At 54.5% G+C, this 16,791-nt stretch overlaps 2 protein-coding genes across 5 annotated transcripts in view; both read left to right on the top strand.

Annotated features, from left to right (window-relative positions):
* Nucleotides 1-7,288, top strand: part of CFAP99 (cilia and flagella associated protein 99) — a gene marked incomplete at both ends in the record, with an annotated part of 36,589 nt that extends 29,301 nt beyond the window's left edge. Inside the window, 5 exons of the mRNA XM_082654045.1 lie at nucleotides 4,495-4,636; nucleotides 4,751-4,902; nucleotides 5,716-5,921; nucleotides 6,865-7,027; nucleotides 7,166-7,288. Coding sequence (XP_082510171.1) covers nucleotides 4,495-4,636; nucleotides 4,751-4,902; nucleotides 5,716-5,921; nucleotides 6,865-7,027; nucleotides 7,166-7,288 — 786 coding nt within the window. The remainder of the gene's footprint in view (nucleotides 1-4,494; nucleotides 4,637-4,750; nucleotides 4,903-5,715; nucleotides 5,922-6,864; nucleotides 7,028-7,165) is intronic.
* A 3,255-nt stretch (nucleotides 7,289-10,543) lies between these two features.
* RNF4 (ring finger protein 4) overlaps nucleotides 10,544-16,791 on the top strand; it is a 42,833-nt gene continuing 36,585 nt past the window's right edge. The window contains exons 1-2 of one of the 4 annotated variants that reach the window (XM_082653568.1): nucleotides 10,544-10,611; nucleotides 15,566-15,607. The gene's annotated coding sequence lies outside the window, so the exon portion shown is untranslated. Of the gene's footprint in view, nucleotides 10,628-15,565; nucleotides 15,608-16,791 lie in introns of all 4 variants that reach the window. The other 3 variants (XM_082653566.1, XM_082653567.1, XM_082653565.1) reach the window with 3 other exon arrangements.

The following is a 16,791-nucleotide window of genomic DNA, read 5'->3' as shown; positions in this document are numbered from 1 at the left end:
TGTCCCCTGCATCGCCAGGCGGACTCTCAACCACTGCGCCACCAAGGAAGCCCGAGGAGGCATCCTTTCTTTTGAGAGGTAGGATGTTTTGGGCCCACCTGAATTTTCTCTTCTTGAGACGTAGATTCAGTAATTCCCCCGCTCCCCCACCCCGAGGCCCTGGCCCTCACCACAGAACCCAGTGTTTATTTCCATAGCTGAGGGCTGGGTAGGGGAAGCTTTCCTGGTTCTTCCGTGGTGACCAGTATTAAGGTGCTCTAGCAACAGGGCTGAAAAGGATGTATTTGTGAAGTCATGAGTGTGGCTCTGACATTGTTCCTCATAAACAGTGTGAATATATTTTCTTCACTTAATTTTATCTCCCTTTATTGTTTTGGCTGTGCTGCGTGGCTTGCTGGATCTCAGTTCCTCAACCAGGGATTGAACCTGGGCCCTCAGCCGTGAAAGCGCCGAGTCCTAACCACTGGACCCCCAGGGAATTCCCAACTTTATCCCCCTTTTAAAATAATTTGATGAACCATAGAAATAAGTAGCTATATTGGAAAAAAAATGGGTAAAGTTCACATAATTCTTGCTTTTTTTTTTTTTTTTTTTGCGGTCCGCGGTGCTCTCATTGCTGTGGCCTCTCCCGTTGCGGAACACAGGCTCTGGACGCGCAGGCTCAGCGGCCATGGCTCACGGGCCCAGCCACTCCGCGGCATGTGGGATCTTCCCGGACCGGGGCACGAACCCGTGTCCCCTGCATCGGCAGGTGGACTCTCAACCACTGCGCCACCAGGGAAGCCCGCTTTTTTTTTTTTTTTAATCCATCATTACAGTGAAGTTAATCCGGAGTAGCAGTACCAACATTAGCACAAAATCCCCTGGGTGAGTAACATTTCACACTCCGGTTGTCACGAGTGACCATTCTTAGAGTATATTTTACCGAAGTATTCGATGGATTTAGTTTGGAGGCCCTTTTGCAGCATTTTTCTATTTGGCTTTGTTACATCAGTGCTGTCTGGTGTGTTCTGTGTTCACTTGACTTTAAAGGTGTCCCCGTGCTGGTAGCTGAAAGCCCTTGCTTGGGGCAAGGTCAGCCAGCAGCCCTCGTTCGGGTGGTGTTAGTTGCGGGAGGGGTGGAGAGATGTGCGGAAAACCCAGCTGGGCTTCCAAGTAGGGCCCAAGGATGCATTAGGCCAGCCTGGCCCCTGAGTGGACCCTGGGCCGGACCACGGGCCCGAGGTTTATGTCAGAGCAGACAGAACCAAGAGTCAGCCCAGAACTCCAGCCGGCCAGCTGCCCCGCCAGCCGCTCACCACCCTGGTGGCCTCTTCAGGGAACCACACCGCTAGCTCGCCAACACCTCTGCCTGCTCACAGATTCAGCTCTATCACCTCCTTTCAGTCTCTGAGTGCTCCGTCCTCCTCTCCGCCAAATCCTGATGCTGTGCTGACACCGATGCCACGCCTGACGGAGACGCCGTGCGGGCGTGACTTGGGAGGTGGCACCGCCGTCCCCACTCACCAGCAGACACACTGGAGCCAGGGAGGGGGTGGTTTGCCCGAGGTCACACAGCTGGTCGGGGCGGAGGCAGAGCTAGAATCCTGGGGCCTCCTCCACGGCCTGCGCCGTCTCCTGGGCTCCGCGGGGTTTGCTCCGAGCCAGGAGATGTCGCCCCCCTTCCTCACTCCCCGGACCAGGCTGCCAGCTGTCTCTGTGCCTCCACAACCAGCCGGGGGTCCGGGGACTCGGCTCAGCTGCCTCTCCTCCGAACCCAGGTGTCTTTCCTTGCACGTAATTTACTTACTTGGGGTACGACTCCTCCAAGTAGGCTCCAAGTAGCCTACTTTTTCGCACCTCATATTTCCACACAAGCATTTCTCGAACTTATTACAACGTTTTCGAAAGTACTTTTTAAAATAAACATTTTAGGGCTTCCCTGGTGGCGCAGTGGTTGAGAGTCCGCCTGCCGATGCAGGGGACTCGGGTTCGTGCCCCGGTCCGGGAAGATCCCACGTGCTGCGGAGCGGCTGGGCCCGTGAGCCGTGGCCGCTGAGCCTGCGCGTCTGGAGCCTGTGCTCCCACAACGGGAGAGGCCACAACAGTGAGAGGTCCGCGTACCGCAAAAAAAAAAAAAACGAACGTTTTACTTTGGGACCTTTTTAAAGCAGTGACAGAAAAGTTGCAACTAGTACGGAGGGCTCCCCTGTTGTCACCCACCCTCCCCTGCGGGTCACATCTTACATCAGCACGTGCCTGTGGGGTTTCTTGCACTGTCACAACAAAGCATGGAAAACTGGAGGGCTTTAGCTGCCGTTCTGGAGGCCGGAAGTCCGAGGTCAAGGTGTTGGGTGGGCCGTGCTTGCTCTAAGCCTCTTCTGGCTCCTGGTGACCCCAGGAATTCCTTGGTCTGTGGCAGCCTCACCCTATCTCTGTCTCCACCTTCACGTGGCCATCTTCTCCATGTTTCTCTGGGTCTTCTCCTCTTCTTATATTGACGCTTGTCATTGGATTTAGGACCCACCCTAAATCCAGGATGGTTTCATCCCAAGATCCTTAACTCATTACTTATTGGATCCTTAACTAGTTGGGAATAAGATCACATTCTGAGGTTCCAGGTGGACATGAATTCTGGGGGGACACCAACCCACTACACCAGGGTATATTTGTCACAATCAAGAAACCAATATGGGCACATAACTTAACTAAACTCCACACTCTATTTCGATTTCAGCATTTTTTTTCCTACTTATGTCCTTTTTCTGTCCAAAATCCCATCCAAGGATGTCCCAGACTCGTCTTGGCCATGACATTGTCTCAGGCTTTCCTTGTCCTTGGCGCCCTTGGCAGTGGTGAGGCATGCTGGTCAGGTGTCCTGTAGAATGTCTGTCTGTTGAGATGCTCAGACTGGGTGTAGGAGGAAGACCACAGGGGCCACGTGCCTTTTCATCCCATCCCTTCAAGGGTGCCCACCGTCAGCAGACTTGTCACTGAGGAGGTTGGACTTGATCACCTGGCTTCTCACTGCGGTCATTCCCCCTTTCCACGTTGCACTCCTTGGAAGGGGTCTCTAAGCGGGGCCCGCGCTGAAGGAGGTGGGTAGGTTATGTGGATTCTTCAGCACAGAAGGCTTGTCTCTTCTCCCCCATTTACTCACTTACATATCCATATATATCAGTCCACTCATTTATATCAGTGTGGACTCATACATATTTATTTTATACTTTGTCTTGTAATCCAATACGACGTGATGTATTTTGTTGCCAGCTTTGGCCACTGGGACCCCTTTCAGGCTGGCTGCTGTGTCCCTTCGACCTGCCCCCATGCCTCCCACCATCCTTTTGTTTTTTGAGCACTTCCTTACTTTATGATGCCATAAAATGCTGCAGGCTCAGCTTGTATCTTCCCTGCCCCAGACCTCAAATGGCCATTTCTCCAAGAACCGTGGTTCCTTTTCTTAGAACCTGGAATGAACTTGCACAGAAAGGGATGGTCAAAAGCCATTTTTATATGTGCTGGCAAAGTGCTTTAAGAAAGGCTTCCTTCCTGCCCAGTGTGCCTGCCATCCACGCTGCCACACATGGACCCTGCACATGCCATGCAGTCGGAGATGAGCCCCCAGGTGCCAAGACCTCCAGGACTGGGAGTCCAGGGGCTCCCTGGCAGCGCTGGGCAGTGACAGGAGGTATACATCCCACCCTGTCCTTTGTAGTATCTTGAAGACTGAAAATAATATTCTGAATTGTTCACAATAGCTCCACCCTGGAAACAACCTGAATGTCTGTCAATGGTAGAATGTATCAAAGAGTTGCTATATATTCCCCGAAACAGCCACGAGAATAAGCCAACTGCAATCCCGGTGAAAACGTGGATGAGGATAGTACCCCCAGATACTGAGCAGAAGAGGGAAGCTGCAGCCAGGACACGGGGCGCGTCCTGTTTGTGCGCGGTTCAAAGTGGCAACACCACACCCCGCGGTTTAGAGCTGCGCGTTTCTCAGGCTCCTCCCAGAAAGAAGGGTGTGGGGTGACCGTCAGGGCGTGCCCGGGGGCGCATGTGATGGGGAGCCTGGGGCTTCCCGGGGGCTGGCGTGTCCTATGCACAGGCCTGGGCAGAATCTGGGCAGCCAGCTCCACGTGGCTGCAAAGTAAGCAGTGCCCTGCTCTCTGGAGTGGAGTCAGCGGTGGGTGGGCTTCAGGGCAAACCCAGTGGCTCTGACTTGGTTTCCCCAGGACACTGTTGGCTGCACTCCTCAGCTTATTGTCAGGTCTGGGGGGGTGGCTGTGTGGTTCTGGGCTCACACCCCCAGGACCACAGTGGAGGAAGGGAGGATGTGAGGCGGGACTTCCCCAGCAGGCCCCACCTCCAGACGCTGACGAGCTTAGACCCAGGTTCCAGGGTGATTCAGGGTCAGGGACTGGGTCCGCCGTCCAGACCTCAGGCTGCTCCCGGGGCTGGGGCGGGCCTAGGGTCGCAGGCAGCAGCTCTGACTGTGGCCGGCCGGTTGTCCAGACAGCTGAGCTGATGCAGCAATGTGCCGAGAGGCGCCTCCAAGAGGAAAGGTCCATGAAGGAGCTGGTGGAGCAGGTGATGGAGACGCAGAAGAACGTCAAAGTGGCGCAGACAAAACTCCTGAAGGGCCGACAGCAGATGGGTACAGCAGGCGGGGGGGTGGGGGGCGCTCGGTACCCTCCCGTGGGAGCTACCTGGGCCCAGCGCCGGCCCTGCTGCTCTCTGACCCCCTCAGCACCCCCTGGTTGGCCCTTAGTTCAGGAGGTGATGGAGGAGAGCCGGGAGCTGCTACAGCGCAGTGCAGAGGCGGCCAAGGAGGAGCAGAGGCGGCGCTGTGAGCTCATCTCCCAGTTGCGAGCCCTGGAGACTCAGCCCACACGCAAGGGCAAGCTGGTGGACCTGACCCAGGTGAGGACGTGGCCCCCGGAGCCCATGCCCATGTGACGACCTCGGGGAGCTTCCCCAGGTCTTACTGGGCCTGGCATTGCCATGAAGGATGTGTGCAGAATTCCCACCAAGGCCAAAGGCAGTCTGGACCCAGGCCGAGATCCACCTATCCGCTCATGCCCAGCTCCCCCGTGCCCGCCATGCTGGAGGCCTGGGTCTGGTCCAGATGCTCAGTCCTCCAGGGAGGCCTCCATCCCCTGGGGGTGGGCAAGGTAGGCTTCGTGGAGCTGCGCGTTGAGGGAGCTCCCGGAATTCACTAGGCCTGGGTGGAAAGGGCAGTGCAGGGAGAGCACAGGTGCATGAAGACCCAAGGCTGGGCAAGCAGGAGGCTAAGAGAAGGGCAGCCGAGCCTGGAAGCCTGTGTGAGAAACACCACGAGAGGCCAGGCTGGCGCACGGTGACGTGCGGGAAGGCCTGGTCCTGGGGGTTGGGCAGAGTCCAAAGGGCTGTCTACCCAGGCCCCCAGGTCCTGGCTGGGGAGACAGTGCTGAGCTCCATTTGGGCCCTGCCACAGCGGAGGGGCCTGCAGGGCACCCAGCTGAGATGTCCCCACAGAGGTCGAGGGCTGCAGAGCAGGCCCAGGCTGGAGAAGCCGGATGGTGGACACGTCACACAGGCACCACTGAGTAGACAGGAGGAGGTCTCCTGGGCAGCAGGCCAGGCCTATGGCACTCAAGAGGGCTGCTGGTACTGGTGCCAGCGCCCTGGAGACGGCCAGGCAGGCTGGGCCTGGGCCTGGTTCCCAGCCTGGGGCCTCCCCTGCCCACCCTGCAGATCCCTGGCTATGGCCTGGAAGGGGAGATGTCGGTCGTGGAGCTGCGTGAGCGGCTGGCCCTGCTCAAGGAGACCCAGAGGTGCAAGGAGGAGGAGAAGCGAGACCAGATCATCCAGGGCAAGCGCGCCAAGAGCCGGGCGCTGCAGAACACGGTGGAGCAGATCTCGCTGTGCCGCGCAGCCATGGGGAGGTCTGCAGCCTTAAGGTTAGTGCCCGTGGCCCGGGGTGGACGCCTTGGGTGGGCAAGGAGCAGGGAGCCTGCTTTTGCACCCTCCTGGGTGGCTTCTCCTCGCAGCAACCCACCACCCTCCCGCCCAGGCAGTTCCCTTGCAATCACTTGCCCCCAACTATTTTCTTTAAAAAAAAAAAAAAAACATTTATTTATTTGTTTATTTACTTCTGGCTGCGTTGGGTCTTTGTCACTGCACGCGGGCTTTCTCTAGTTGCAGCAAACGGGGGCTACTCTTCACTGTGGTGCGGGAGCTTCTCTTGTTGCGGAGCACGGGCTCTAGGCGCGCGGGCTTCAGTAGTTGTGGCTCGCGGGCTCAGTCGTTGTGGCTCGCAGGCTCTAGAGTGTAGGCTCAGCAGTTGTGGCGCACAGGCTTAGTTGCTCCGTGGCACGTGGGATCTTCCGGGACCGGGGCTCGAACCCGTGTGCCCTGCATTGGCAGGCAGATTCTTAACCACTGTGCCACCAGGGAAGTCCCTTTTTTTCCCTTTTAAACCAGGACTTAGTTGGGGTACACACATCAAATTTGGTTGTCAAACATCTCTCCTCTCTTTTAACGGAAAGCACGTGGACACACGCACCCCTCTTTGTTAGGAACACTGTGGTGACTTTTCCGGCCCCTTGTGGCCAAGTATGGAAGAGATCTGCAAAGATAGCAGAATATTAGCCGCGGCTATCTCTAGGCAAGAGTGGCAAGGGGAGGGCAAGATGAAAGGGCGTTCGCATTTTATCCCCAATACCAAGATAGTTAATACCTATGGAATACTTTTTAAACTGTGAAATACAAGGAGCAAAAAGGAAGAGGCGCTGGGGGGAACCCCGCCCCGAGCGGTCCTCGTGGGGCGTCTCCACCTGCACCTAAATCCCTTGAGTCAACCGGCGGTGGGGTTCTCCTAAGCCAGCCCCGCCGCCCGCCCAGGTGGGAGGAGAAGAAGGCGCAGTCGGCGGCCGCGGGAGCGCCCTCCCGGGACGAGCGGGTGCTGGAGCTGCAGCGCAGGCTCCGGGAGAAGGCGGCCAAGCGCCGCGGGCAGGAGGCACTGCTGCACGTGTCGGCGCCGCGGGCAGCTCGCCCCAAGCAGCAGGTGAGCCCCGGGGGCGGGCGCGAGGGTGCGCAGCGCAGGCGTTGGAGGTAGCGGGCGTCCGGGCGCGGTGTGGGGGGACGGGGAAGCCGCGGTGGGGGACGGCCCCGCCCCGCGTCGACCTCCACCGCCCGCCCGCAGGCGCAGCTGGACGCGCAGCGCAGGCTGGAGCTGGAGCTGGAGCAGAGCCGGGAGCGCAGGCTGCGGGCGCTGCAGCGGGGAGGCTCGGCACGCGGGCCCGCTCGCTGCCTGGGGGCCGTCTGAGCTGGGCGGGGGCCCGCCCCGGGACCCCGAGACCCCCGCCCGAATAAAGCCTGGGCGGCGGTGTGCACCTCCCCTTCCTTGGCCGCGCCCCCCGCCCCACTCCGCCCCAGTCTCCTCCCGCCCAGAGCAGGGTTGCCAAATAAAATGCCAGTTATTGCGTGGGACAAGCTAATGCTAACAGAAAGATCCGCTGGAATTCAAATTTATTTGGGCGTCTTGTATCTTATGTGCTAAACATGGCCACCCTAGCCCAGATTCTAGCCCTTCCTACGGCCTTGTGCTAGGCATTCCTGCCCATGCCCCCCCATCGGAGTTCCCAGAGCCTGCTCTACTTGTGGAAAGCTGGAATCCCCATTCTCTGCCCGGAGTCGGGTGGCTTAATCCGGGAACCCCCAAGACTGAGAATTTGATTGTTCTTGTGCGATTAGTAGAAGTCACCAGGATCTTGAGCCGCTGGGAACTGGCCCTTCTCGGCCTTATCTCCCAAACCTCACGGCGATGGGGGGGAGCTGGCCGGGGATGTAGGATCTGTCTCCCACTCCCCGTCTGCTGATGAGGCCACGGGTGCTGAGAGGTGAAGTGACCTGCTGGGAGAGCTGGACCCAAAGCTAAGCCTGGATGCCTTTAGAGCACTGCCCAGCCTTCTCCAGCATCACTGAAGGAACAAGGTTAGAGCCACTGGGCAGGAGCTGGCCCAGGGCCTGGACAGGAATGGAGTGATTCCCCTGGGTCCTCAGACCCATCACTGGACTGGAGGTGCGTGGCTGTGAGGACAGCCTGGCTGAGTGAAAGCCTGCTGGTGAATAAAGCACAGTATGCTGCAGCTCTCAGGAGAGAGAATGAGCAAGCCCATGGGGTGCAAGGCAGTAAGAGAGGGGCTGGAAACTGCCAGGCGGATAGATGTCTAGGAGAGACCCCCCCACACCCTACATCCTCCTTGGGTCTGCAGAGGGGGGAGGCTGCACCCCAGGGCACATTCAGACTAAGAGGGTGGACATCTCAAAGGGACGAGAACAGACTAAAGACCAGCGTTCTCCCCCAATACTCTGAACTGTGTCAGAACCCCAGGACTTCCCCACAACTGAGGTTGGTAGAAAGAGGAATTTCCCACCCCCGTCAAATTAGAGCTGGGAGCAGATTAAATTTCATTAAAAAAAATAAACATGGCATTTCTTACATCCTGTGTGTTATTCAAACCCATTTCATTTGATATCGAGGGAATACGTTGATGATGACCTGTCCCAAGAGAGGCTCTCAGGAGCTCTGAGGGCTTCAAAAGGGGAATTATTAGCTTCTATAACCGGCAATCCAAAATAGGGTAGACTTCAGGACATGCCTGATCCAGGAGCTCTGTCTCCAAGCTGGTAGCAGTTCCAACCTCACATGTCTGGAGGAAGAAGGACCATCTCTCCCTGGTAGTTCTCATAGGAGGGAAACCTCTCTGTCCTCCAAGCCTTGTGCTCCAGTCTCACTGGCCTGGATTGAACATGCTCTGCTGAACCAGTTCCTGTAGTGGGAGAAGGTCTGCATGGGGCCTCTTGCAGCACATGGGGGCCGAAGCAAGCACTGTGGCAGAGGAAGAGAATTACCCTTCACCTATCAGACTGGCCTCTGGAGCAGAGGGGAGAGGTGGTGGCCCAACAGACTCAGGGTGCTATTAGGAGTAATGCTGGTTGGCAATCCACAGGGTCCCCACCTGCCCTCCTGGACTGGGCAGCTGCTCAGAGCTGCCTTGAGAGCACCTGGGGCTTCGGCTCCATACAAACCCCCGTAGGGTCAGGTCTTGGGCCATCCCCCGAGTTTATGGGCTGAGAGCCAGCCTTGTGTGGTAAACTGATGGCAACAATGTCTCCCGGTATCCATGCTCCTTGCCTTGTGACCCCTGCCAAGGCAAGGAACAGAGTAGGAAATAGGCAGAGTCTATTTCCCCCAGTCCTTGAATCTGGGCTGACTTGCTTTGGCCAATAAGGTTCAACAGGGCTGGCTGTGCACCAGTTTAGAGCCTGGACCTAGGTGGCCTTGGAGGTCCCTCTTGTTCTCTACCTGGCCGCAGTGTGGGCATGTCCAGGGTGGCCTTGCTGGGATGACCTGGTTATTCTCAGAACAAGAGAGACAAGCTGGGCTCTCTTTTCTGGTTGCCAAATTCATGTCCAAGTCCAGTTCTGGGAGCTGAACTCAAGGAACCTACCACTAGATTCTCTAATCCCAATTCTGATATGCAGCCTCACCCAGGGCTGGCATGCATCTGTGTTCAGTGTTGAGTCCTCCCGACTCCCACCTTCCCCGAGATAAGTACTGCTATCATCTCCATGCTACAGGCCAGGGAAACGTGAGACTTGCCTGAACCATGGAGCTGGGATTCAATCTCAGGCAGGAGGGATCCAGGGCCCACACTCTCTTCTTGATTCTGGGAGTTGCACCAGATGCCCCAGAGACCTCCAGGCTTTTGCCTGGGCCATGGCCCCTTTCCCAGGACGGGGCTGGACCGGACCTGGGTGAGAAGAGTACTCCACGGGTTCAGTCCTTCTCTTCCCGACACCTATTGTCTTCGGGATAATCCAAACTCTTAGCCTGGCATGTGGGCCCTCCAAGGTCTGACTCGTGCCTTCCCCAACCCCAACCTCTCCCAACCTCTGAACCCGTGGCGCACTGGGCAGCCTCCAGTTTTCTGGACATGCTAGCCCACCTTTCCCCATCCAGGCTCCCTCTTCCTGGAACTCTGTCCTCCATTCTAGTCCTTTCAGTTCGCAGGTCGTTTCCTCCGGGGAGCCCTCCCAGACGTCCTGGTTGAGTGCCTCCTCCGGGATCCCGAAGATGGGCCGGGCTGTACTTCCCTCGCGTCTCCACCAACAGCCTGGCAGAGCCCGGGATCGCAGGGACCAGGCGCAGGCCCAGGGCCTGGCACGTCGTGGGGCGCGGGCGCCCGGAGGACCTGCAGATCCAGGCCGATAGTAGAGACCCCAGGAAACTGGCTGGGAGAGGCGCGTCGGGCTCCGCGCCGCGAGCCGGGCAGCCGGAGCCCAGACCACGACTCCCGGGAGGCCTTGCGGGCCGAGGGGCGCCTACCGCTCTCTCGCGGGAAGGCAAAAGCTTGAGCTCACGAGCGTGGGCGGAGCCGGAAGGAGGCCCATTTCAAAGTGGTAATAGATGGTTTCTTATCCAATAAGATTGAAAATATACCTCCTCAACCGGCCGACCACGGGAGTAGGGACAGCGGTGGCCAATAGGGACGCGCGGAGGGCGGAGCCGAGGTCTCCGGAGCGGAAGTGGGTCTCTGTTGAGGCGGCGGTGTCTTGTTGAGGGCTTCTCAGCGGCTTCCAAAGGTCCTTCCTCTCTTGGGTGCGTCGACCGCCGCGCCTGCCGAGCCTCACCAGCGCCAGGCAGGGCCAGACTTTGCGGGGAGGGGGCGGCAAGGCAGGGCCGGGCGGATTCGGGGTTCGGGCGGCTTCGCGGCCTGCGGAGGCCTCGGCGCCGCGGCCCAAGGAGCCGCCGTGGCGCGGCCGACCACGCTCGGGCCCCGACCTCCGACCGGGCCTCCCCGGGCCCGCGGGCCTGTTCGCCTGCCCGCCCGCCCCGCTCTCCGCGCAAGCCTAGCTCGGCGCGGGGACGGAAGTGGGGAGGCCCCGCCGCGGGTGCCGGCCGCCCTGGCAGGCCACGGCGCCTCGTCTTAGCGTCGCCGGGGAAACTGAGGCTGGGCGGGGAGGGACGCGCCCAAGGTCACTCGGAGGGCCGGGCGGGACGCGGGGCGCGGGCCTGCGCCGGCGTTCGGGAACACTGGGCGACGGTTTGGTCCCCACTGAGACCGCCGCCTTTGTGTGCTCGCGCAGCCGCTCCGCCATCGCGGGCCTGCGAGTCGTCTCGGGCGGCCGGGCGGAGTCTCCTCCGGGCTAGGACGGGGCTGGGGCGCCCGCCGGGGGCAGATCTCAGCAGGTCCTCAGCTTCCGGGCGTTGGCCGGGCGCGTGGCCGCCGAGTCCTGCGGCCGAGACCCCCGCGGGCGCCTGGAGACAGGTGCCTGAAGCACAGAACTCAGTGGACGCCACTTAACACCCTTTGACCCGTCGAGGGAGAAGGGGAGAGTTCAGATCCTTGGTAGGGGTTTTTGTGAGGTTTTGGCTTTTGTGTAACTCTAGTCCCTTCCCATCGACGGTCGCGGCCATACCTTCCTTGTGCTTCTGCGCCACGTTCTCGGAGCCAGACCTGGGGTCTCAGCTCTGCGGTCCTGCATTCGCTGAGGCTGCCTGAGTGGCCGGGGAGACCGAGGTGGTCTCCCCAAGGTCACAGCCTCGGTTCCCTGACTGCGGAGCTAGCTAGCCCTTTGAATTCAGTGACCAGGAGTTTGCTAATGAGAGGCAGAAACGTTGAAGGGAATCGTTTTGCTGTCTTTCTGGTGGTTTGTTTTTTGATGGATGGGGGGACACATTGGGTAGTTTTGTGTATGAGTTTGAGGTGAAATGGGAATATTCAAGTAGAAAGATGTGTAGCTGGCTTCTGTATTGCGTGAACTTGAGTTTCCAACTTTGACTCACATCTTGCTGTAATCCAGTATTTATAAACCTTTTTACAACGGCGACTCCGCGCTCCCCGCCCCCCGCACACCCGAGCTTTTTTACACGTTGTTTTCTTGATTGCCCACTCCAGGAAATTTTAATGCTGCTTTCACACTGTATGCCCTTTTTATTTGCTATATGCATGTTTATGCTTTGTACATAAAAAGAGGGGGCTTTTTTTCGCCCCCTTTGAGAATGCGTACGTTAATTTTTTAAGTCATCATATTTTGAGGTCTTCTGCATGTCAAGCTTTCTGCTTGCACAAAAATAGGCATGGTACAGGCCCAGGAGCCAGAGTGGAGAGAGTGAGAGACATTCCCTGAGGTTGAAATATAAATGGTAGAAAGGTGGGACTGGAGAGGTAAGCAGGAACTAGATCACAAAAGGTCTCCGGTATTCCTCCACAATAAGGAGTTCAGAAATTATCTTAAGGCCAGGTGGGAAATCACTAAATTGAGTTCTAAGCGGGGAAATTAACAGGGTTAGGTTTGCGTTTTAGAAAAATCACTGTGCTATGAGAAGGATGGTTAGAAAGGTGGACAAAACTAGTGGCTTCAGGACCAGTTAGGAAGAGAGAAAAGGATAGCCTGGACCAGGGTAGTGACTAGTCACTGAATTTGGTAATGGCGATTGCCAGTCATGGCAGTTCTTCACTGGCTGTTTACTTAAAAGCTCTTAGCAAGGTCCATGTCCGGTAGTTTATACCCCTGCCAATTTTTGGAAACGTTTTGGGGTGCTACTCAATGAAAATATGTGCACAGGGTAATTGGTTTGTATGCTGTATAAAAGTGGCTTTGTATGCTCTTGTGTATATATGTTACCCAGGTCTCGTTTTGGAATGATTTACGTGCATCTCTCACCGTCCCCAAATCAGGCATTTTTGAGGGATGAGGTGGCTCCCGTAGCATATTACAGGGCTGACTCTGTTATGAGATATAATTCACGTATGCGCTCTTCTAACTTACTTTCTAAGTAGCTTGTTTCCCAGCAGGACTTTGGGAATTTTAGAGCGAGGCATTTTGAGGTTTCCTCTCTGAGGAGGAAGGCCCAGAGCACAGATACCGACTTACTCTGAGGTCACAGTTCCAGTGTGAGAAAAACATCTGAGGTTAAGTTGGAGGGTGCCACTATAGGGTTATGGAATCTACTTTGGAAGCATTTTTTTTCCCCCGGCATAAATAAGAATTGGCAGGTTTATTGAATACCACATCATGCAGAGTAGGAGAGGCCCGGAAACATTTCAAAATGAGTATTATCAGTAGCCTGCCGGTGCAAACGAGAAATTGTGACCATCATGCCTTCCTGGTGTATCCTGTAGGGTACATTAACTGTAGAATGTACCTCCAGATAGCTGAGTAAATTAGCTTGCTATATATATTTAGATTTACCGGGCATACACAAATTTAAAATGAAAGAATGCCTGCTAAATGGCATTATTATCTGCTAATGCCTTTTTGTTTTGGAATCATAATTTCTGGTTTTAGGAATGCAACTCAGTTGTCTGTAAGGGTTACTCTAGGTTTGTGATACCACGTCTACTGTTTAGTAGTCTCTACCACTTACAAATCCACCCTGCCAGGTAGTTGTGGTTAGTTCCATTTTGTGTGTCCTGAAGCACAGGAAGGGCAGAGTCACTTGCCCAGGGTCACACAGTTAGTAAGAAGAGACCTAGCATCTGGACCTCACGTTCCGTTGCCTTTGTTCCTTTTGCTGGACTTTGTTATGTCATTCACATTTTTCTGTGGTGGGAAAGCACAGGGCTGGTGTTTCTAGTAGCTTTAAATAGTGAAAATAAAACTTAAAAGTGGGGGATATTGTCTTTATTTTTATGTTTCTTTTTCAAGTAACGTTTACCCAGGAAGGGTCTGATTATAAATATTCTCAAGAAGCTGAATTTTCAGTGGCTGCATTGTATTCCTGAGGACTCTAGTTATTTTTCGTGAGTCCCCCCAACCCCCAACCCAAGGAGGTGGTCTTAGGACCCGGACATTTGTCTGTCTGCTGCACCTCCCTTCTTACTTCAGCCAAACTGTTGCTAAATTCTCCTGCTTGCTATAGCAGACCGGTATAAAATTTGCTTTCTTTCTAAGCACCTTCTTGCTATTTTTCAGTTCTTAACTAATATTTAAGAACTTTTTGCTCTGGCCTCTTTTTCCAAGTTGAAAATGCCATGATGATCATCTGTTTTTAAGTCTTCCTTTGTTTCCTTATGGTGACTCTCTCTCTCTCTCTCTCTCCCCCCCCATCTATATCTATATCTATATCTATATATTTTTTTTTTTTGCGGTACGCGGGCCTCTCACCGTTGTGGCCTCTCCCGTTGCGGAGCACAGGCTCCGGACGCGCAGGCTCAGCGGCCATGGCTCACGGGCCCAGCCTCTCCGTGGCATGTGGGATCTTCCCGGACCGGGGCACGAACCCGTGTCCCCTACATCGGCAGGTGGACTCTCAACCACTGCGCCACCAGGGAAGCCCAAGGTGACTATATTTTTACTTGCAATGTCAGGCTCCAGTTTTCTCATCTCTGAAAGTCATCCTTTTTTCCCCCCTCTCAAAAACACTTTATGCTATCTTTTCTAAGTATCTGCTATCTCTTTCAAGCATCTAATGAGCTTGGTAATTTAATTTCAATGGGAAAAATCATTATTTTTCACCCTGTTTGTCCCAAGTGGTGTGCAAAGAAGAGGGCATGCCCTGATCAGTATTTGACATAGAGTTATGTTTAGCATACTTGTACAGTAGAAGAAATTTAGGGTCAGGAGTGAGAGAAATGTAAGTAACATTTCTTTGAGGTAGGCCTTGAACAATGAGGAGTTCCCCAAAGTGGAATGGGGGTAGGGGAACCTTTGCAGGCAAGGCAACAGCATGTATCAAATTATGGTGCTGTGATAGGAAAGAGCATGGAGTTGATACTGACATCCAGGGTACCTGAAAAGTAAGGTACAGTCAGTTCTGCTTTAAACACTTGTTTGGAAGCATGGATTTGTTCCAGTGGGATTGATACTTTAGGAAACAAGTTGAATATAACGGGAATATTGAGTTTAGTGTGCATAATTTCATCATTGGTAATAGGTAAACAGAAAATTGAACTCAGCTGAACCAAGCCATGTAGACTATATACACTTCAGACATCCACCAGCTATCTCAGTTGACTGTGTGTGCCATGAGCCACACCCTGTGCACGTCTCTTGTTACAACACTCACCCTATTTCCCAATAACTCATGAGCTGCAGACCTGGTTAAGTGCCATAGTTGTAGTATGTATGCATTTCTTAACCATTTAATTTGTCAAACTGTGCTGTCATTTTTGTTAGGTTTTTGTTAGCTTCTTACCGTGTGTGTGTAAGTTTACCATCTTAAGTTTTTGGGTGTTATACCCTTAATTCCACTTTTTCCCATAAACCCTGTGGACTTTTTGTGTCGTATGGTGATTTTTAGGAAAACATACGTCTGTAACTACAAATGAGGCCGGACCGGTGAGTTGTTGGCTATACACGTGAAGGCAATGGGTTCGATCATTTTGGAACATTTGCAATATTCTTGGGCCTCTTGGAGTCTGGCCGATTTTTTTGAGCTACCACGTGAAGCTTTTAACTTCCTCTGGCCCACTTAATGTTCTTCCTACGACTTTCCTGCTTTTTCTCTTAGAACATTCCCAACATTCCCTTTATAATAGGTGCTTGCTGTCCTGGGAGCCAAAGACCATTGACTTAATATTTTACTTTCTAGGGAGAGAGTTGAAGAGAAGAGGATCTGGATTTCACTGCCAAGGTTAATGTCTTTAGAGAATTGGGTTTGGCTAGCCATTTGGTGACTGCATGCATCCATTCATTAGCCAGCGCGCTTGTGCAACTGCCTGAATGGAAGGCTGTGCCTTGTGCTACGGAGCTCTGGGGGCAGTGCTATTTGAGACCAGCTCCCCTCTTATGCAGATGAGGGAATTCCCTCTGTGGGGCGCTGCTGGGCTGCCCTTTGCTGTAGGTATACCAGCATTTATAAGCTTCTGCCTCCCCGCTGCCACCGCCACTACAGTCTGCACGTCGGCTCTGTTTAGTGGCTCTTGGTTTACTCCACACACATACACCCCACCCCAGCCCAGCCCAGGTTCATGATTCAGTAGAAGCAGCTAAGATTCCTAGCTTTGTGCTTGGGTGCCATCCACACAGGCCCAGCATGCCTGCCTCCTGTGAGTTCTAGAGTTGGAGGTTGTTAATGGCCTCAGCACCTGAGGTCTATCTTTTCAACCTCTGGTGGAAAGCTTAGGTTTCCTTCATTATATTACCCTTGCTTCTGGCCCCCAGCAATTGCCTTGTTTGTATCACTGGCCCGCTCCAGAGCCCAGACCACTGTGACTGAAAGAAAATCAGAAGTTAGGGGTCAGAGAGGTGGAGAGGCCACTCGGCTTTGCTTCTGTGCTATGCCAGAGAAACCCTTCTGCAAAGGAGTAGTTATAGGACCAAGTAGGCAGCTTCTGAGCTGCCAAAATTAGTTGGTTGAATTTGGTGTCTATTAATATCCCTCCCAGTTGTGAAAATCCTCCAAATCAATCACTGATACAGCCTCATCAGACGTGGCCGTGAGAGAAGTAAGGTGCCCTTCCCACCTGCACCCCTCCACCCCCCCGCCCCCAGGCTCCAGGGGTTTCATTGACAAAAGGGTCAACCTAGTATTTGGGGGAAATTGATCATAAACCTGCATGTGAAGCTGTGGAGAAATTTCTAAGAACAGTGTCGCTGAGTAGAGAATGAGCCAAGGTCCTCTTTGGCTGTGTTAGAGTCGTAGGTGTGTCCTGCAGATCCCAGGACATGGTGGAGACTGAGGGTCCCAATACAGGTGAGCTCTTTACAGGTGTTTCTGGGGCTGTACCTACTGCAGAGTGTTTCTGAATACTCGACTAAATCCTATTTAAACTATCTAGGAAAAAAGCATTAGGTGAAGTTTATTTTTTAATGTTT

The sequence above is a fragment of the Grampus griseus genome (genome assembly GCF_964374135.1).
Source record: "Grampus griseus genome assembly, chromosome: 4".
NCBI lineage: Eukaryota > Metazoa > Chordata > Mammalia > Artiodactyla > Delphinidae > Grampus > Grampus griseus.
The sequence above is the reverse complement of the archived record's forward strand: the minus strand, read 5'-3'. Positions and strand labels throughout refer to the sequence as shown.